Source organism: Equus asinus, chromosome 10, assembly GCF_041296235.1.
Source record: "Equus asinus isolate D_3611 breed Donkey chromosome 10, EquAss-T2T_v2, whole genome shotgun sequence".
Classification (NCBI taxonomy): Eukaryota; Metazoa; Chordata; class Mammalia; order Perissodactyla; family Equidae; genus Equus; species Equus asinus.
In genome coordinates, this window is record NC_091799.1 from 27,851,678 (window position 1) to 27,874,181 (window position 22,504).

Here is a 22,504-nt window from a genome sequence, read left to right on the forward strand (position 1 = left end):
CACGCTCAAGTAGTGTGTGCAGAATCCAGACATAAGGCAGGCTGAGGATAGAGGGCCACTTTCCCCAGAGTTCTAACAAAGCCCTGATTTCAAATAGTCTCTCCTCCTGCCTCCAGCATGACACTTGCACTTGTCAGACGATGTGTCCTAATTTTAGTTTCCAGAAATATGCAGAGAAGCACAGAGGAGCTGGAGCGCAGGTGCAGCAGGAATCTCAGGAGGCACTTAGTGAGGTTAGTGGGGCACGCCAGCAGTCTGCAGTGGTCACTCTCATATGCAGGAGGATTGGCGGCCTCTCTAGGGGTTTTTGCGTGATTTCTCGCTGGGTGGGGACCAATCCTTGTTGGAGAAAGTCAGTGAATACATTTGACTAGAAAAGAACTAATAGCAGTATTCCATTACTGATACCTCTTGGTAGAATGGGGAGTAACGCTGAAGCTTTCATTCAGTCACTCATTCATTCAATGAATGTTTATTGAGCACTAGTATATTCAGACATACTTATAACCACTGGAAATAACAGTAGGGCACAAAATATGAGGTCTGGCAGAAGCAGTTGCACATTAAATAACAACTTATTGAACAAATTAATTCCCAGATAAGGTCATTGAGTCTAAGTGGAATAAGGTGACTTGTCCATGGGGGCCAGCAGCCGAGTATAAAAGCCAGAATTCTATCTTGAGCCAAATACCCCACGTCCTGTAGATATCCATGTAGTTGCCAAGTGTTGGGCAGTGGAGTTTTGAGGAACTTAGGTGAAAGGAAAGATACCAAGAGTGTCTAGATCCCTAAGTATGTGTGCTTGATGTTGTAATTATGATCTCCCATTTAATCCACACAGCTTTGCTACCAGTTGGGGATTATCATTGCCATTTTATAGATCAGAACACTGAGGCTCTGAGAGTGTAGGTAACTTGCCAAAAGTTACATAGCTATTCAGCAGAAGAGTGGTTTTAAATTTCTATGTCTAGAACCAAAACCCAGGCTCTTCCTCCTAATCTAAGCGGCCTTCCTACCTCCTGGGCTCCATCTGTCTAATGTCCTGGGTTCCTCCATCACCTCAACCCCATATGCTATTTCAAGAAAGAAATGACTTCTCGTCTTAGGACCTAGTCTCTCGTTCCCCACGGATATCGGGAGGATGAAATCAATGGGAGTACAGCAGCTTTAAGTTTTCCACACACAGTGGTCTGCTGGGATTAGATCTATTTTCTCCATTGTAAAATGTGATTGATTCAATTCCAAATTTAGCTTAAATTTGATTTGCTTCTCTCAACCTGGCATTTCCAAACTGAGAATCAATCAAACCCCAAATTATAGGCAGCGTGTGGATCAACAATGCTGAGTTATTTCCGACCGAATTTCTCAAGCAATGCATTTTATGCCATTCTCTGCTGCCATGAGAGGAGTTGAGGGGTAAGCGGGAGGGGAAATGAAAGGGAAATTAGATTATTAACTTTCTCCAGTTCCAGCAATCAATACGGCCCTGATGAAATTCTGTTGCTACAGCACAGCTCACTCCCCTGCAAGTGATAGAGAGGGAACTGACAACTGGGATGTGAACCAGGGATAACCGTGACCCTAGCCATTTGAGGATGCTCATGTCATGATCTGGAACTATTATTTATTGAGCTCTTTTTTTCTGCCAATTACATGGGTTATCTTATTTCGTCCTCACATCAGCTCTGAAAGAAGACTACTGTTCCCATTTTTCGGATGGAAATATTTTGTCTTAGTAGGGTTAGATCAGTTGGTGTCACAGGAAGATTTTGTGGTTAAGCCAGCCTTGGAACATAGACATGTCTGGCTCCAAAGGCCATGCTCTTTCTTCAGCTACATGATGCTATCATGGGACCTTTACTCTGTGATGAAGTGGGAGGTAGTATGATATGGGGAGAGGATGGAAAGAAGTGGATCTAATCCCACCTCTGCCACATACATGTTGGGTGACCTTAAACAAGTCATTTCATTGTTCTGTCCCTCTGTTCGTGTGTAAAATGGGGATAGTAACAACAGTTTGCTGTAAGGATTAAATGAGATAATTCTCCTCCCCTGAAATGTAAGCTTCAAGGACGTTGGCTGTTTGGTTCACTGTCATTTTCCCTGTGCCTAGAACAGTGCAGGGAAAGAGTTGAGGTTCGATAAAAACTGGTTGGATGGATGTAAGTGCTAGACATAGTGCCTAGATCACAGTAAATAGTCAACAAATGGAAGTTCTCTTTCCTGTCTCTGCTTCCTGCAATGCAATACAGAGCCTAGATGAGGAGGGGGTGGGTATTATTGGTAGTTTCCATCTTGCCACTGTCTACAACCCCTACTCAGAGGGATGATCAGTTCTCTAGGCCAGGAACTCCTAAGAAGTCACCTCGGTTTGAGTCCCACTGTGAAGTTTCTGCCAGGTCCCGTTGCCATAGAAACTCCCCAAGCCGCCGTGGCTGCTCCACAGGCATCTGGCCTGAGAGCAGACTTAACCTGCCACTTCCTTCTTCCTGGACTTCAGAGACAACTGTGGTGATTCAGGCATTCTCTGAGTAAATGGCTGCCCCAGGAAGCTGGGCGTTCATATTCTCCCTCCCTCTTCTTATGACTCTCCCTTACTATCCACTCTTTTTGTCTTCAGTTTCTATAAAGAATAATTCTATATGTTCTGATAATATTTTGGACAAAGAGGTAAATGAGTCTGGTTTCTGTCATCAGTGATGAGATAAATGCAGACATCTGGCTTGGAAATGATCATTTACCAAGGGCCTACCACATGCCAAAAACTATGCTTGGTATTCAACATTTGCTGTCTCACTTAGTTGTCACAACACTCTTGAAGGATAAGTCATTTTATCCCTATTTTCCAGATGAGAAAACTGAGGGCCAATAAGCTAATGTGACTTTACTCCTCACCCCACCGACTCTTAAAGACCCTGGATTACTGTGAAGGTTTAAATGACATAGGGGATGCAAGTAGCCCGGCATGAGTTCAGGGAGTTAGAATGAGAAATTCCACTCCTGCCCCTCAGCCTTCTTCCCCTGGACCAGAATCAGTCCTGTGGAGCCTGGGTGGTATTTCTGGTAGGTGGCTAATTAGTGAAAGGAATGTCTTGGTCACATCCATTTGTGCTGCTCTATGGGCCAGGTCTGAGAGATGCCTTCTTGAGACCCACAGGATGCTGTTGTCCATACAGGACATCCACCTCCCCAATGCCAGGAGACTGTAACTGCCTTTCACAGCTCACTGTCTGGCCCTAGTTCACCTTCCCAAGAATTTGTTCATGCTGTGCTCATCCTTACATGTTCTTCCCCTCAGAACAGACTCCACAGAACTTAGAATGGAAATTCAGCACTGCTGCTAACTGTTATTTGGAGGTTTTGTTAAATATCTAGGCTTAGGTTAATTTGTGGACTTTTTTTTTTTTTTTTTTTTTGGTGAGCAAGATTGGCTCTGAGCTAACATCTGTGCCAATCTTCCTTTGTTTTTTGTATGTAAGGTGCTGCCACAGCATAGCTTGATGAGCAGTGTGTGCATCTGTGCCCAGGATCCGAAACCATGAACCCTGGGCTGCCAAAGCAGAGCACACAAACTTAATCACTACACGACTGGGCTGGCCCCAATTTGTTGACTTTTTAGGGAAAGACCTATGCTAGGTATCAACCCCTAGTCCATACCCTCTCTAGTACAAAACATCAGTGTTAGCTTGCTGATGCTATTTGGCTACTAAACTATTTATATTGTAGTTTGAAACAGCTTCTTGTGGCTCCCAGATGAGAGATGAAATCTATACCTTTTTTTCTGTGGTCATTTTAGGTTTAGGAATTTCCCATCTCCTGACACCAGAACCGTCTTTTTATTTTATCTGCTCTTCCATTTAACAAATATTCAACAACTTTAACCACAAATATATGAATTGTTCCCACCATAACCTATGCCTTATCCTAGGACTGGCAATAAAGACAAGGACCCTATTCTTTAATTAAGCAATTTGTAGGTTCCAGATGGTGAGCTTGGCGTGAGAGACATAAAGATAGTGAGGATGGGTTCCCTTCCCTTAAGCAGCTGAGACTTTATTAAGAAAACTGAATAACCATACAAAAAACCCCGAAGTGGGCTGTCATAAGGGCCTTTGTTCCATTAAGATTCACCCATCTGGCAATGTTGGTTGGCATGCTTTTTGATTGGTCAACACCTGGATCTGGTTGTGAATATTGTTATTATCATCTCTGAAAGTTATGATGTATTTACTGAGATTCTACCACTTGCCAGACGCTGTGTTAGGCATTGGGATACATGGTGAGCAAAACCCCTGCCCTTAATGGGTTTACCATCTGGTGACTAGACTCTGGTGTTTGAATAAGATGTTTTGGGAAGCACAACAAATATAGGCACTTGTGTGCCTAGAGAACGTTGACGATTAATCTCAAAGAGTGATGGCGGGGTAAGGAAACAAGTGGATTTCTACCCAGAAGAAATAACACCTATGCTAAGATTAACATGATGAAGAGCATTGACTGTGGTGGCACTGCAGTAATGCAGCCCTGCTGGCACCTGGGCCAGGTAGGAGAGAGCAACAGGAGGTATGAATGTAGAGACCCACCAGGAAAGGCCTTGGATGCCAGGATAATGAGCATGGATTACATTCTGTGGCCAGATTCTCTAAAACAGTTCAAGGGGTTCCAGCAGGGAGTGAGATGGGAAGATGTGCCCACTCTTTCCTCATCCCGCAAGGAGACAGACAATAGAAGAGGTCAGAGAAAGAGGTGGAAATGCTAATGACACAGAATAAATAGGACAGCATGGCTCTTTAGCTGCTGTGAAGGAGGAAGATGGAAGTTTGAAAGATGACATCTAGGTTTCTGGACAGTTTAAATAGCGGCGCTCTCAATAAGTGGAGGAGCCCAGGAGAAGGAGGAGGAGAGAGCTTTAAGGAGAGGATAATGTATCCAGTTTTGAACGTGTTGTTTTTGTCATGCCCATGGAACATGCACAGAGAGATGTCCAAGAGGTTTGAGCATAAAGCTTTGCTCAAAAGAAGAGCCTGGTGGGTAATAGAAATTTGGGAGGCATTGCTCTAAAAATGGTAATCAAAAGCTTGAAAGTAGATGTGAATAGCAGAGCCTAAAGAATGAAACACAGTGGGGACCCAGGACATCATCCACAGAATTTCTCTGCTGGCCTAGTGCTCTGCTTGCCATGCAGATGCAATCCACTCATTCTACTACAGCTGTGAAATTGTCTTTAATTTTCTCAGGCAAAACTTCTGTCCCTATGCTATGCCATCTCTACTCACTCTTAACACAACTTGCCTTTGATTCGAATTAGCTGTGGATCACCCTGCCTTTTCCCACTAAGCCTAGTGTAAGCTCCTGAAGAGCAGGAACTGCTCTTGTTCTGTTCTTTGTTTATCTCACATAGTAGATGATCAGTAAATGCTTGTGAAATTAATTTGATCAGATTCTACCAGTCCTTGACACCCTTCTAGGCAACAGACATTGTATAGATTCTATGCCATGTTATCATCGCAATAATAAACCTATGAGCTGTCTATGATTATCCTCATCATACACATAAGAAAACTGAGGTTCAGAGATTGAAACAGGTCACACAGCCAATGAGGGCTAAAGCCCAAATTTGAACCCAGGATTGTCAAACTATAAAGTCCATGCTCATTCCATGAGGCCCTATGAATTCAACAACACAGTGTACTCTCACTTGCTTCTAAAATGAGTAGAGAGTTTAATATCATGTAATTATCATCAAGAATGATCAGCCTAATTGGGAGGAGAGGAGTGAGATTTGCCACAATTCTCAGGAAGCTGGTTTCTTTCATCTATACCAAAAGGGCTATTAAGCCCATTTTGTAGAGAGTTAAACCAAGACCCAGCAAGTGGCCCCTGAGATGTCATTGCAAACACAGAGGTTGAGAACTAGGGTTTCCTTTGGCAGCTTCCCATTTGGAAAATAACAGGATTCCCAAATTCCACCCTCTCCCTGTTTCCTCACCTCATGGACTTATGTGTGTTTGTGTTATTAGGTTTGCTGAAAAGCCCAGTGAACAAGACGGCCCTGACGCTGATTGCTGTGAGCTCCTGCATCCTGGCCATGGTGTGTGGCAGTCAGATGTCCTGTCCACTCACGGTGAAGGTGACTCTGCATGTGCCTGAGCACTTCATTGCAGACGGTAAGAGCTAAGCATCGGAGAGACCCCACACCTACTCAGCACCTTGCTCTGCTCTCTGCTCGAAGGTCCTCCATGCGCGGCCCCACCCCAAAATTATATTACCAAAAAAAAGGAGCAGCCAAAGGCCTTGTAAAAGACCCCTATCATTTAGAATTCTAGATTGTTTTAATGGAACTAAGATTGCTTTTATTCCATGGACAAGGATAAGATTTGTTAAGCGAAGGAAGAATTCAAATATGAGTGCAGAAAGATTGAGCTACTTCAGAGAAACTACTGTTTCTTATCATGCTTGTGCATTCTATTCCTACCTAAATATATCCCCCCCAAAAAATAGTATTTGCTAATTAAAAAAATATGACAGAGGAGATCGTCTGAGCTTTGTTGGAATTCCCTGAATGTCCTGGAGAATACTCATCTCTCATTCTCTGTAAATGTAGTTTACAAGTATGTTATATCCTACCATTTACTCTTCACCCAATTAATTTGAATTAATGAGACGCTGTAGTCACTATAATCATTCGCCAAGCATGGTCCAAGAAACTGATTAACGTGCTCGATATCTATTGCTAAAGTGCCCTCTAGAAAGTTGTTCCAGTTTATATTATTGAGTGTGTGATATGATGGCGTCGTTTCTCCAAATGCTGTCCAAACACTTGACATTACTATTTTTAACTGTATTGAGGTTATCATAAATACAATAAAGATGACATATTAAGCATGCAGCTTAATAAATTTTTATGTAAAAGTTCACCCAGATCGAACCAGAAAATGTTTCCAGCACTTTCAGCTTCCATATGTCCCCTCCCAGTAAATGCCCTCCCAGAGATAACCACCCTTCTGACATTTAGCACCATATTAGTACCGTTATTTCTTTTTAATCTTTTTCCAATTAGGTGTGTATTGAATGTTTTTGAGATCCTTAATTTGTATTTATCAGCCTTATCTCAACGTAGCTCAATTTTATCTCCATTTTTTGTTGTTGTTGAGGAAGATTAGCCCTGAACTAACGTCTGCTGCCAATCTTCCTCTTTTTGCTGAGGAAGACTGGCCCTGAGCTAACATCCATGCCCATCTTCCTCTACTTTATATGTGGGACACCTGCCACAGCATGGCTTGCCAAGCAGTGCCATGTCTGCACCCGGGATCCAAACCGACGAACCCCCGGACCGCCAAAGCAGAACCTGCGCACTTAACCACTGCGCCACCAGGCCGACCCCTATCTCCAGTTTTTGTGTTGCAATATTCAGAACTTAACATCAATCCCCTCCGTATGTTCTTTCCAAAGTGGAACTTCCACCTCCTTTCTCTGAAAAATCCAGACTTCCATTAATGCATTCTATGATTGCTTCCGCTTCACCATAGGGAACTAACTCCAACTTGTTTTTCACTTAAATTGCAAATAAATTCAGTATGTCTCATCTTCTATACATTCAGTTGATTTTCTGACCTAAGCACAAGACTTTTGTTTTGTCCCCATCAAATCAAATGTGCCCATAGACAGGCAAACTTGTGAGTGTGAGATGACAGAGGGATGGCAGAGGGAGGCAGAAAGAACAAAATTTGCAGACGCAGCTAGGCACCTGGGCTCATGGAGCCTGGAACTGGAAGAATTGCCAGAACCTGAATGTGGCTGGAATATGGGGATGGGAGAATAACAGTGATGAACTATGAGGTTGGAAAAACCAATAGGGCAAATTTTGACCACTGTTGAAGCCATGTGACCTTACCTTTTATCCTCGCCAGTCACTGCTATAGAATGTTAGGCTTTAGAGGCACATTCAAATTTTGAATATTTATTTTCATGCATGTAGAAATGGAGCACTAAAAGGCTAAGTGAAATGCTGATGGTCATAGTAAAGAGTTTACTGGCTAAAAGCAGAGGCTATAGAATAATGCAAACATGAATTCAAATACTTGTACTGTCATCTGCCACTTCTGTAGCCAAGTGGATGACTTACATCTCTGAGCCTCAGTCTCTGCATCTGTGAAAAGGGAATGATAGTAATACCTATCTCATAGGATTAGTGTGAAGCCTGTGATTCCATATTTATCAGATTTTCAGATAGCACACATCTAGGAAATAACAAAATCAAGGGATCATACAAGAAAACTGCAAAACTTTTGTCATCTCTTGGAAGGATAGACAAAAATGTGGCCAATTAAAAGTTTCCCTTTCTTGATGGTCCCTATTCTGACCTGTATCATAAACTTAAAACTTTATAACTGCCTGTAGACTTGTCTGTTTCTTTCTCTTGCCTTGAATCTCTGTGAGGGCAGGAGTTGTGTCCTCTGGGAGACATAAGGCATCCCTAGTGACAAGCACACTGCTTGATCCATGATGGATGCTGAATAAATATGTGTTGAGTGAATGAGTGGAGCCTGAATTAAAGCAGATTTATGAATAGTTCTGCAGGATTCTCATCTAGATCTCTAAGCAGAAAGGAGAGACTGAGTCAAGGAGAGCTAAGGCAGAGAATTCATAGAGATCAGAGAAAATTTGGAAATAACCACAGAGTGTACAAGTGCTAAAGAAGTGATGGATCAAACATGGCAGGTGACACTAGGAAGACCTAGCTGAGTGTCTCAGTCTTGAGGCATAATGGAACTCCCTTTGCCTACATGCAATAACATCTTGGTTAGGGATATATCCTTTGAAATGTTACATGTTTGGGTTCAAATCTCAGTTCCATTGTTTAGTTGCTGTGAAATGTGGGAGGGTCAGTTAAACTTCCTGAGTCTCATTTTTCACATCTATAAAATGAGGATTATTTTGAAAAAAATTGAATGACATAATGTGTATAAAATACCAGTAGAGTATCTAAAACATTGTGCTTGCTCAATAAATAGCAGCTGTTTTTACTCTTATTCCTAAAATAATCCATTAAAGAAGAGACATCAGAAACTGGGACATGGCAGGACAAGAAGTATAAGAAACTAAATAGATGAGAGTAGCTATTCTCAGTTAGGAAAATAGAACAGGGAGCCCATTATATGCCATCCCCTCCTCCCAAGAAAGTGACTCCCACTGGAAGACATTAACACTTGAAGATCCTCACTCTTCTGGGGATCAGCAAGAATCTTGAGAGCGGCTAATAGTTGAATTCAGGTGGATGGCTGTCTAGTAGTTATAGGCAAGCAGACCTCCCCCAGCATGATGCCAATGTCTCCTGAGGGTGTATAAGCTATGCACATTGCTCATTCCATTCCCCCACCCGCTCTCCAAAGTTATCTTTATTATCCCCATTTGACAGATAGGAAACTAGGATTTGAACGGAGTAGAATCTAGTTTCTATAGGGGTGGAGCAGGATCTAACAAAGAGCACTTTATACGGTTTAGACTACCTCTGATTTCTGGAGATATGAGAGTGTAATGCAGAGAGGCAAGAGGAGAAGTCATGATGGTGCCTATTTTCCTGAACCCTTATCAGCACTTGGCATTAATATTTATAAATGTATTGAGATATAGCATAAATATAGTAAAAACAGTTTGCAAGTGTACAGTTCAATGATTTTTTTAATGTATGTTTATATACCCAGATCATAATATAGGTCCCCACTTAAGGCCTCTGGTTGAGTTATAAACAACAACAACGTCATAATGAGGCCTATCAGGATGAGAGCAGCCTCCATCAAATGGGAGGGACTCCACTAAGACATGGCCACCCAGAGACCATGGCCGACACAGCTCTCATCTTTCTCATCTCCCTCCATGAACCTTAAGCTGCCAAATTGCAGCACTTTCTTAGTAGAGAGAGCTCTCAGCCTACCCTGTACTTTGGGCTCTCCATGGTGCTGAAGTATTGTAGGAGGCTGAGTACTGGGTCTGGTTTTCAGGAAGAAAGTGAGTTCTGCGCATGTGTTACAACGTAGTTATACTTGATGATTACTGCCCATTAGATGGAAAGGTCATCATGATATAGTACTTGTCCAGAGTCCAGCTGGCAAGAGCAATAAATACTGACACAGCCCCCATCCAAGCCCTTGGCAAATATCACCCCTTCCTTTGTGTAGACCTTCTCAAGGCTGCTAGTGACTTTTTGCCCTGCTAAGCACAAGCAAAGAGATGGACTAGGTTTGGGTCCAAACTTACTGAAATTAGTACTTTATTTTCAGCTGTGGCCTAGAAGTTATCTGCATTTGAGTCATCTGGGCTGATGATCCCCAGAACTAGTGAATCAACTTCTCTATGAATGGAACCCAGTGTTAATATTCTTAACAAGAACTCTAGGTGATCCTTTAACAAAAGTTTGAGAGCTGCACCAATATCTCTATAAGTGTTACTTTGCTTCCATCTAACAGATATAATAACTCCTTGAGACCCCTTGGTGCGCTGATAAAGGGCTTTAGTTTCTTCCATCTTTAACTTTATCAATGTCATATTAAGGAGCTGCCTCATGGTCCAACTACAGTGGTTGCCCATAGCACTGAATACAATGTGAATGGTCCACTATGAGTTTTATAACAAAGCAGCCATGATCGCCTGGATTTGGGCATCATCCAAATTGTCATGCAGGTAGCATTATTGATGCTTGGTTATTGGTTAATATTAAAAGCTCATCTTAGTTGCAGTGTTAGTTTGTGCATCCCTTGCGGCTTCCAATGTAAGTCAGAATATATTCACCCAATATTCTGGCCCTATAGTGAGTCAGTAGAAGAGACAACTTTTAAAGGAATAAGTTGTCTAGACTAAGTGGGTGATATGGTTCCATCTGTTCTATTCTGTTGTTCTGGGATTTATGCTTTGAGAAGAGGAATGATGTATTGGAAGTCATCCAAAGGAGACGATTTGTAGTCAAGAGTTTGGAAAAACATTGTAGATACATAATGACCTCTTAAGGAAAGGATAGAGGAGAATATTTCTGTAAAAAGAGTTGAAGGAACCTAGACAAAAAATGAACTTAATATTATTGAGCATGTCTGTTATAAATGGCAGTGTTCAAAACACTTTACATGGAGGTACTCATTCAATTGTCGCGGAAGAACTTATAGCATCCTTATTTTGCATACATGGAAAGTAGGTCTCAGAGATGTTAAGTGATTTGGCTAGATGAACACACAGAAGTGAAGCAAGGTATGAAAGCCCAAGTCTGTCTGAACCCTTGACCCAAGGTCCTGCCATGCCCCATGCTTACACAAAAATGACCGAGATAATTATTATTTGACTTGAAAAGGGAGTAGACTTGCTCTGGAAGTTCCCATAAAACAAAATTAGAGCTACATGGGTGATGAGGGTGGTCAGAGATGGGAGAATATTCAGCCTTAGTCTGAAAATGTCTTCACTTTCTAAGCTCCATCCTCATTATCTATAAAGTGGGCATAGTAGCACTACTTTTCTCATAGAGTTATTGTGAAGAATAAATGAAATAATGCTCATACAGCTTTTAGCTCGGTACCTGAGACCTAGTAATGGCTCAATAAGTCATATAAATGTTAGTAGTTGTGATAATATTTTTTCAATATTAGAAGGGGGTCACTGCAAGGTAATGAGTTCCCAACGAGAGGGAATTTCCTAAGAATAGATGAATTATATTTTTATGAAGCCATAGAAGAAAAGTGAAGGAACGTATTTGACTTGGGTACGAGATATTTTGACTCAGAGCCATTTTATCAGAGTATAAATTTTAAAAAGACAACTTTTTAGGACTTTCAGGGTATGTTTGTTTATTCTGTACTGCTTGACCCTGTGTGTCACACATTCTTTGCCTGGGCTCAGAAATAGAGTGAGACTCAGGAATGGATGAAGACCAGGGATGTCTCTTGAATATTTTACTTGACTAAATACACACACACATACACAAGCTTTTTTTTATGTTGATGCCCATTGCATCAAAATATCTATGCCAAAATGTCTATTTGTTAAGGTCAACTTAAATTGTTAGCATTGTTTTTTGGTTTGGACTAAAGTGGTCTTCTCTGTTCCCTATGACTGAGGAACTTAGGGTCTGAGCATTCTTTACTAGCCTATGAAATCAAGTGGAAATGTTCATCATTAGGATGGCCTAGTTCATCAATATGCCACACGTGTAGCTGCTTTTGAACACAAAATTGTATACAATGAATCTTGGTCTACATTTATTTGCCTCCACCCCTACTTCATGTCTTTCAACCCAGTAGAGTGTGCTGATGTGTGGCCTTGTGCCTTTAATGAGGAATGAGGTTCCTAATTGACTTCAGAGCTGGTTTGTGGTGATTTGAATACATGGGAGGAGCATTTTTAATTCTTGGAAGTAAAATTACACCACATCGAAGGTGGCGGCCTAGTCAGAAACTGCTAGGCCACTCATCTGAAAAGAGGACTTCTTTGGCCATCCTGCTCTCTGAAATCATCTGGGGCTTTGTTTTAAGATGTTCAGTTGATCGCAGACCTTTGAGCACCATGGAAAGTGTTCAGATATAAAAGTGCTCTACATGTTGGCCTCTGAATTTTCCTTAACTCCTTCGCACACACTTAATGCTGTTTAGGCACATAGGCTGTCTTGTGTTGTATCTACCTCCTCTATACATTTACTTAAACATTGCTCTCCACTAGAAGTACCCTTCCTAATTTCCATATATTGCAAACCTAGCCGTCTGTAAGGCCTGACTTAATTTTATCCTTCCTCTAGAAAGCCTTCTTTAAAAAAAAAAAAAACAAACCCAAACTTCTCTGAAGAAAACTCTAGTCAGAAATAATCTCTCCCCCCTTGAAAATTACTTAGAACTGTATTTGTGCCTTTAAAATAACCTTACAGTCTACTTTGCATCACTGTTATACATGTGTCATTGGAACAACTGCCATAGTCCTAAGAACTGGCCTCCTGCATTAAATCTAGTCCCCCTCCTGTCATTTCTCAATGCTGCAAAGAGGGTGATTTTTTAAAATGAAAAATCTCAACATTTTGTATCTTCCCATAAAACTGTTCAAGTACTTCTTATTGTACTTGTTTTAAGACTGAATTTCTTGTAAGTCTCTGCAAGATCAGACCCCTGCTTGCCTCTCCAGCCTCATCTCATGCCAACTCTCTCTACATTGGTTCCTTAAATATCCTTGGCTGCCTCCTGCCTCAGGGCCTTTGCACATGTTGTTCTCACTGCCTGAAAATTTCTCCCCACCTCCTCAGTTTCTCCTGGACAAATTCCATTTACCCTACAGTGGCTGACCTCCCCTTTTCATATTCCAGCCTCTGTTAGATCTCTTACTTGTCATTCTCTCAAACCCTGCTCTATTCCTTGACTGCACTTATTTCAATTTGTAATTATATACTTATCTAGTTAATGTTGGGCTCTCCGACTCGGTTGTAAACTCCATAAGCATAGAGATTATATTTGTTTGTTTTGCACATTATATTCAGCACCTGGGAGAGCGTCCAAAACAGAGTTGGTGCTCCAAAAGAGCATTGATTGAATGCAAAAAAGAAGAAGAAGAAATTATTCCAATAGCTGGATTTGACTTTCCTCAAGGGCAAGGGCCAAACCTTATTCGTGTCCTGACCTATTGTGATGTGTAAAAGGGGTTCTGACTAAGTAGACATGTAATAAATTATGTCTGTGAAACAAATGAAGGGAAACAGGGCAGAGAGGTGGACTCAGATGCCCTAAGGAGATGTACTCTGGGGAATGACACTGCAAGAAATCTGAGGCTACTTCCTTTCCTATGATTGACTTCACTCCCAAAGGTTTTTGTTCCAATCTCCAATGATGAGAAACTCCAATCAGACTCACCTTTCTCCCCCCACCCCAACACCAAAATGAAACAAGCTTTATTCCAGGGCCAAGGAAGAGAGGAAAATATAAATTGAGCTGAGATTCAGGACACCCAGGGGGGAGGTGGCTATGAAATACCAATAAACCATATTAATATGCTGAAATCAGGAAGAAGAGGTTGAACTCCAACCCAGATTTAATAACTATATGTGAGAGAGTGCCGGGAGAAGGCAAGGCTCGTTTTCAGTCAGAATTAAAATGAGATCTGTAATGAAACTGGTAATATAATTATAAACTGTGAAAACTTTTTCCCCTTCTCCCTCCTCTTATCCTTAATGGGCAACTTGCTCAGCAGTGGCCTGGAGCTGATGCTGAGAGGTTTGGATACCCCCTAGAGTGGGATCCATTTTTTTTTCTAAAACCTCTTCATTAGGAAATCTAAATCCATGAAACCATGGAAGGAAAAAATGCTCAAGCCATTTCTTCCTTAAATAATAACCGATCTCCCAGGTTAAAAGTGACAAGGGGCTGGAGAGAGAAGAAACTCTAGAAAACCATTCTAAGCAGGTGAACATGTTCAAGCTTTTAAAGATATCACAACAGCCAGTTGGGTTTGGATTTTTAATGACACTCTGAGCTAAGATGTTAGCTTGGCTTCCAACCAGGATGAATTGTTACTAATTTCCCTTCTTAACAAAAGGGATAACTGAGTTTGACGTCCAAAATTGGAGACTAATTTCTGTGTTTTGATAGCAGATTGAGTCCAAAAATATGTTCCTAGGAACTGGGGGCAGAGGATGGTTGAAAGGGGTAGGGAAATTTAATTGCTTCTCATTTATAATTCCATTCTGCTGCTGTGAGCAAAAGTCACTTTGGCTTTTTGACTGGGAAGGGAGAGTGATGGATAGGAGCTTTGGTGAGATAGAGCTTGAGATTATAGAGTTAGATGGTCTTTCCTTATTGGCTTGATGTTTGCAAAGTGGTGGAGGGTTAGGGCAGTGGTGTGGTGCTGGGAGAGGGAAAGTAACATGGCACAGAGGTTATGTGCTTTGATTTCTGGCCCAGGAGATGTGAGTTCTACTCTCAGTTCTTCTGCTTTCTAGTTTTGTGACCTTGGGTATATTAATTCATCCCTGCAAGCCCCAGCTTCCTCATCCAAAAGCAGTGCTGATACTCCCTGCCTCCAATGGGTGTTAGTGGGCTGATGAAAGTGGAAGCACGTGGCCAAGTGTGAGAGTAGGTCTGATTATGAGAATACTGCACTTTTTCCTTTATGCTTGTTCATAGCTTTATTATTTATAAAGACAATAAAGACATTGGAAAGGGGTCTTAGTGGGTACATCCAGGTAGGTAGAAGGTACAGTTTTAGGGAGGCTTAGCTTAGCCAGAAGGAATAGATTAAATAGTTAAAAATTCGTTAATAATAACATCACTCCCTTCTTTATATATAGTGCAGTTTTCTTCCCTTCCTTCCTCCCTCCCTTCTTGTGGTCAACACATATTGTGCATCATGTCTGTGGCATGCTCAGATGTTAGGGATGCAGAGATGGATAAAACACAATTGCTGGCCTACCTCAGTTTGGTGGTAGTGAGAAATACCCAAGAAATGAAATATGAAATGCAGTATGTTGGAAGTCATACTAGGGGTTGTCCTGGGTACTATGGGAACATACAGGAGGGACAGCCAAGTACCCCAAGCTGGAGATGGGGAGTGGAGCTAAGGAGAGGACGTCTTGAGGAGGTACTACCTAGGCTGGGCCTTAGAGCCATTGATTTTACCTGGAGGTGGGTGATGGATGACGGCTTCCCAGAGGGCTCATGAACACTTTTCACTGCATTCACATAGACCCTGCTATTCAAGCCTTCCCATGATTGTGATAATAACACCACTAATTGGTAACATTTACAGAATATTACTGAGTCCCAGGCCCTGTGTTAATTGCCTTGCAAAGTATGACCTTATTTAATTCTATTATCTCATGAAGTAGTTTCAGGCATTATCCTCCTTTTAAATTTAAAGAAAACCAAAGCTGAAGGGGTTTATATGACCACCTCAACAACACAAAGGCAGGAAAGGGTTGAGCAGAATTTATTTCAATAGTGGCCACAGAATCTGGCACACAGAGAATCCAGTGATGAAGATCAGGTTTTAGCTCTGCCACAAATCGACCATGACTCTGGCGCGTCTCTACTTCTCCAGGTCTCAATTTCCTCATTGTGAAATGTGGAATGGAGCAAGACGGTACTTAAAATTCTTCCCTGGCCTAGCATTCTAAAAGTAGGATGAGAAATCCTGAGGTTCAGAGTCCCCCTTTACTCATTCCACTAGGTACATGACCTTCGGAGTCTTTATGCAACCATCCCATTAATGTCCCCAGTCTTCTCTCTTCTGACTCAGGTTTGGGCCAGTCTAAGGCTAGGGAGACCCCTGAGCAAGGATCTTGGGAGCAGACACACCAGAGCAAACCTTTCCCAGCTGACAAGTTGCCATTTGAAGAAAGCTTAGAAGGATCACAGCCAAGCTTGTGTAGGGACTGCGGGCTCCCCAGGCTGCTGGGATGAATAAGGGGCTGGTGGAGAACCAGGCCATAGTGGAAAAGATGCTTTCCATCTCTAGCCTCCAGCTTCAACTGCCAAGGGACTTTGAACATTTCAGATGTCAGCAAGACTATGGGAGGGGGAGGATGCATCATATTCAGAGGGGAAATGATGAGAAGAGAGGAAGAGTTAAAACCTTCATATCCCTCCCGCCTCTCCACCCCACCCTCCCTGAGTCCTGATGCCCAGCAGAGCCTAGCTGTTTGGCCTTCCTCCTCAGCCGCCCCTCTTAATTATATAAGCCAAATATTTCTGCAGCTGCACAGCCTTGGGTTTGGGGGCAACTTCTGACAACTTTCTGAACCTTTGCTAAAGGCCTGGGAATCTCACACTCAGCTGCAGTCATCCCCAGAGCCCACACCACTCCTGACTCTTCCATGTATTCCCTCCTCTGCTTTCACCCTGTTCCCATTTGAGCTTTGTCGGTGAGCCCATACATTAAGATTTCAGCTGACACTGCTAAGCATCTGCTCTGGGCCAGGACTCACACTCTACGACAAACTCAGACACAATCAGCACTACAGACACATGAGGTTAGGGAACCAGAAAACCTCAGCTTCAAGTCCGCACTCCTCCACTTGCTAACTGTGGAGCTTGGATGAATCCGCTCACTTCTTTGAACTATCCCTTTCACCATCTGTAAAAGTGAAGCTCTTAGCCCCTGCTTCCCAGGGTGGTGAAGAGGATGAAGTAGAGAGTTACATAAAAATATCCCATAACAGGTGTTCAGTAAATGCTAATCATGCCCTCAAAGGGATTACCCATATTGTTTCAAGTGACAGGATAGCTATAAAGCAAAAGACTAAAATAGAAGGCAGATCACAATCTGGACCATGTGGGCATATGGACAAGAGTCAGCAAGGTTGCCAGGGAAGCCTGGAGTGTTTTCTGCTCGACAGATCTGGGTAAAGCTTTAGGGAACAAGAGGATTGTCTCGTTGGAGGAAGCTAGGTGGGCATGGATTTGGAGTGAGCGTGTGTGCTCCGTTGGAGATGGCGAGACAGAGTAAGGACCAGAGGGGTGCTCTTCCAAGCAAAGAACAGCATGAGCAACGGTACGGCAGGAGCAGATAGCATGCAGAGCAGCTGGGGCTCCATGGGGAGTGAACGGGAGTAATGGGAGGAGCAGACAGGAAGAGCAGGTGTTTATGTCTTGGACTTTTAGGATGAAAATGTTTGGGGTCATGGAACCACTGAAGGATTTCTAGCAAGGGGGGTGTAGAGCTCTCAGTTGTTCTTATAAAAGGCAATGCAAGATGATAATTAAGAGATCAAGCTGTAAAGTTAAACACATCTGGGTTCAAATGCTGGCTCTATAAATTCATAGCTATTTGATCTTACAAATCACTTAACCCTTCTGGCTTGTTCTTTAATCTGTAGAGTGAGCATAGTAATAATAGCTTCCTCGTAGGAAAATTAAATGAGATAATATCTGTCAAGTATTTAGTAGAATGTTTGGCAAACAGGAAGCAGTCAGTAATATTAGTTTTTATTGACATCATCATCATCATCATCATCACCCTCAAGTTCTAAGTTAGGTCTCCCTGTTAAATGGTCCTCAACTTTTCTTTTCTGCATTCAGCACTTTTACAGTTGCTTATTCGATGTCTAATTTGGCTAAGAGGCTGGGCTGTAGGATCACACTCCATGAGTTCAGTACCTGGCTCTGATGTTTCCTAGTTGTGTAGCCTTGAGCTACTTATTTCATCTCTTAAGTCTCTGTTTGCTCATCTGTGAGATGGGATGATAACAGTAAACCACGTCAAACGGCAATTGAATGACTGCCTATGAAGCACTTCGTAAGCACGCAGCACATAGCCAACACTCAGCAAACAATAGCTACTGCTCATGCTGCTTAAGTCCCATAAGGGCAGAGACTGTAGCTAGCTGTCTTGTTCCTGTGCAATCTCCAGTACACAGTCGGTGTCCAATAAAGATTTGTGGACTGCCTGGCCATGGTATAGAAGGTAAGTTTGAGGGGTCAAGGCCGATGGTAAGGAACCTAGGAAGGGGCTGTTACATTAGGTCGATGTGCTAATGTCCGAACAAGGGCATTAGAAGTGAGAGTGAAGATCAGGGAGTTCCTGTAGAGCTAGAACCAAGGAAACTTATCAATTAATTACAAGGAGGAACCAAGGTGGGCAAGGAATCAGAGACTCATTGGTGTCTGCCTCCTGGGATCCCTTAGAGGTTGGAGACATCAGACATCAAAATAAGAATGTTCTTTGCCAAGCTGTGAAGTGTGGTGGTTAAGACCATGAACACCAAGGACAGCATACATGGGTTCATATCCTAATTCTACCTTCCCCAAGGTGCAGCTTCAGCTTCTGAAAAACGGGGATGCCCATGTGCTGGGAATCAGTCTGTGATTGTGAGGCTTAAATGGTTCTTAAATGCAGGAGGCTGGCCCACGGTAAACACACTCAAGGGCTAGCTATTATTACTATTCTACTCCTGTGCACCAAGTTTTCTATGTGAGATCAGGAATCAGATACCCACCTCTTGGCCACACTTGTAGAAAAAAAGGAAAGAAGTGCAAGCAACTTTGAAGAGCACACAGTGGTAGGACCTTCAGAAATCCTGCCTGGATGAAAATTATTAGTAAGAGATGTCATTGTGTTCTGTGAGCCAAATTAATTCACCAGATCTCTGAAGGCTGCTCTCCTGAAAGTTTGAATCGTTCGAGTAATATTTCAGGTGATATCTCACCGCAGTATTCAGACCAGGCTGCAGGAAGGAGAGATTGATCAGTCCCCGGCTCCCACACAGGTGCTCACATGACCTGTGAATGTGAAGGCTCCGGAGGTGGCCATTTCCTGCAAAGACTCAAATGCAGCATTAATGTGCTGGGCACAGGACCTGCCACGGATGCAGAGGCCTGAACGGAGACCCAGGGGCCCAGTGATCGGAGCTGGTGTCAAATTTGAAATATAGAATCAATTAAAAATGGCAGCTTCTGCCACCTCAAGAGGGAGAACGTGGCTACAGGGCTGAGGGCACACTGTGGACATGTTGCAAAGTAGCTAGCTTGGCAATATTCTGAATTGTGGAATGGTAGAGCCGGGAAATATTTGTAGCCTTATCTTTGCCCATTTCCCATCTCTCTTGCACTCTAGCCGAACAAAATGGCTGTTTCCTGAAGGGCCATGTTCTCTTTTTGTTCCTTTAGAAAGCTTCCTCTCCTTTCGCCTAATCCTCATTTCCGCTCAGTCCACCTAGCTGCTGGCTTCTGGTGCTTCGACATTCAGCTTAGATGTGGCTGCTCTGACTTTGAAGAGGAGGCGGCGGCCCCTGTTCTTTGCTCCCAAAGCTCCCTGTTTCACCTTCATCACAACCCTGATGATGCTCCATTATATCTCTGTCTGGTTATCACTCGACTGAACCATAAACAACTTTCAGGAAAGGACTCTCTTCCACATTTACAGCCTCCCCGTTTTGTCACAGTATTCAACATAGAGTGGGAACCTCGTATATTTAGATCCACTCCCCATCAAGACATAAAAACGCAACCTCAAAAAACCAGTCTGACACGTTTAATATTGTTACTGTGATTATGATCCCTATTGCAACTTTATTTTGAAATCAAAAATTGAGTCACAATATCTAACAATGAAATGGACTCTTTAACACCCATCTCAAGCCCAAGAAACATAAGCTGCATTGCTTCCAGAGCTACATTAGGAAGAGAATGGGAGATGAAGAAGATAATTCTCGCTGAGGTAGGTCTCAAGGGATGTTTTGGCAAAAGTAGAGGTAGCGTTGAACATTAAGGAGCGGTTAGACTTGGACAGATCCATCCTCCGCCTCAAAGAATTTGTTTGAGGATAGGATGAAACTGGTTTGTGCAAAAGAGAGTTGTTCTCAGCTTCTGCCCTCTTCCTGATCAACGTGCTGAGTCAGCCCTCAGCAGCACCCAGTGCCACCGCCTCCCCATGCTCACGCCCCCGTTAGGATCCATCTATACGGCAAGCACCTACTTACAGAATATTGCCTATTCTGAGAGCAACGTGAGGACAGCAAGTTGGCATTGGAGCCTGCAGTCGTTTTCTCAGTCTCCATCCTTCTTCCCTCCCAGGATCACGCTCACTAGTAGAACCCAAATCAATGTAATATTAGATAATTATAGAAATATCAGCTAAAAGTCATCACGTGCCTCTGATGTGGCAGGAGTGTACTCAAGTGCTTTACCTACAAAGTTTTATTTAGTCTTTCCAGAACTTATTTACTCATTGAATAAATATTTATTTCACGTTCCTTATATGTCCTGGAGCAGTAGAGATGCTGTCCCAAAAAAGACATTATGAAGGCCCCTCCCTTTATAATGTTTTCATTCTCGGCAGGAGACAGACACCAAAGTAAATGAGCAGATAATAGAGTAGATCGTGGCAATGAAATAAGTGAGTGCTGCTGTTAAAATAATTAAAATGGTGTAAAATAGTTAAACCAAAGAGGAGAGTTGGGATGTCATGCTCAGATATAGTGGTCAGAGAAGACCTCTCTGAGACTCAGAGAGCAAAGGAGGAAAGTGTGTTCCAGGCAGAGGGAACAGCATTTCAATGCCACTGGAGTGATGGAGAAGCTGGAGCAGGGTGGGCGTGGTTGGGGCAGACTGAGTGAGGTAGGGTTGCAGAGGTGAGCAGGAACTAGATCTTTTCTAGAAAAGGTATTCTTGTTGCCTTCCCATCGGAAGGGAAACTGATCCTCAGAGCAAAGTAGGGCTCTCATGAACTTCCCTTTGTTCAGGGACATTTGCTGCCTGCCTCAACTTTGTGTGTTTAAGCTGAGCTGGGCCACTCCACTCCTGGCCAGTTAACACTCATGATAAGTTTCAGCATCCCAGCTCTGCTTACTTCTCCCCCTGACTTCTCTCTTCTCCCCTCATTTTTTGCCCCCAGCTCATTTCCTGTATCTTCCTGGCTCCTGATATAATTTTTGCTTCTTTTCCTCTGCCTGTCTCCATGCTGTGCTTAGACGCAGGGTCAGATTGACTTCTCTCTGGGAACCACTTCTATGCTCTTTCTCAGACGCAGCCCCACTGCCCATTCTAATTTCTTCTGATGGCACCCCAAAACCAGCTCATTTAACAATCCTGGCAGCCAGTCCCCAATTCCCAGCCCACACTTGTCGGCTTATTATTTGAGGCCTATAATTTGAGGGGGATTAGAATTTTACTCAGCAAACTGAGTATTTGAAATTTCAAAGGACAAACACATTGGTAAGGTGGAATTTCAGGCAGTGGGTGGTAATTATTTTGTAAAAGGAATTTGCCCCCCATCCGCTTGTTTAAGTCTAGATTTCAAAATCAGTGTCATTCTCTGTTGCCAAAAGGAAAGATGCCACTTGGGGAATCTCAGGGCATTTTCCCATAATGGAAATGAGAAAGTCAAAAAGAAACACACCAGCAAATAAGGTTCTGTTTTGCCCTGGGATACTGTTCATGATTATTCCTCAGACATGATCTTTAATTGTTTTATCTAAAGAGTATGCATCTTCTTTCCTCTGACTGTCTCTTCATAGAGGCTTGTGAATTGGATCCAGCTATTAGCAGCACTTACTAATTTCCTCTGAGTCTTGCTGGCTGAAGCGCCTGGCTTGGAACAACTTTTAATTTTGTTTTTAATTAAATTTCAGTTGTTTCAAATCACTCACTTTTAATGTCATTTCTCTGCAGCCCTCAGAAGCAACAGGAGCTGTGCGTTTAAGCGCACACACAATCTGATGTGTGTGTCCCCATGACGGGGCTGAAGACTGACTCCTGGCTGGGGTCCAGAGCAAGAGCAGGCAATTAAGAAAATAGAAATGAGTCACAGAATGAGCTTTTGTTTACACTGTTACATCCAAAGCTATTATGTTGCTTAAGCAGGAGTCTTGGTTATTGTGTTTGTTTTTGCCAAACTGTATTTGAACAAGACAACCTTCCCTTGTATTTCACAATAGGATTATCAAATACATGTAGGTAAAAATAATATAAGAATAGCTAACACTTATTAAGCATTTATTACGTGCCAGGTACTGTTTTAAACACCTTACACCTATTACCTCCTTTACATTAAAAGT

At 42.6% G+C, this 22,504-nt stretch overlaps 1 protein-coding gene across 8 annotated transcripts in view; it reads left to right on the plus strand.

Moving 5' to 3' along the window:
- Positions 1–22,504, plus strand: part of ASTN2 (astrotactin 2) — an 829,157-nt gene that overhangs the window by 316,847 nt on the left and 489,806 nt on the right. For all 8 annotated transcript variants that reach the window (XM_044778942.2, XM_070518865.1, XM_014830403.3 and 5 more), the window contains one exon: positions 6,021–6,167. In XM_044778942.2, the coding sequence (XP_044634877.2) occupies positions 6,021–6,167 (147 nt within the window). The remainder of the gene's footprint in view (positions 1–6,020; positions 6,168–22,504) is intronic.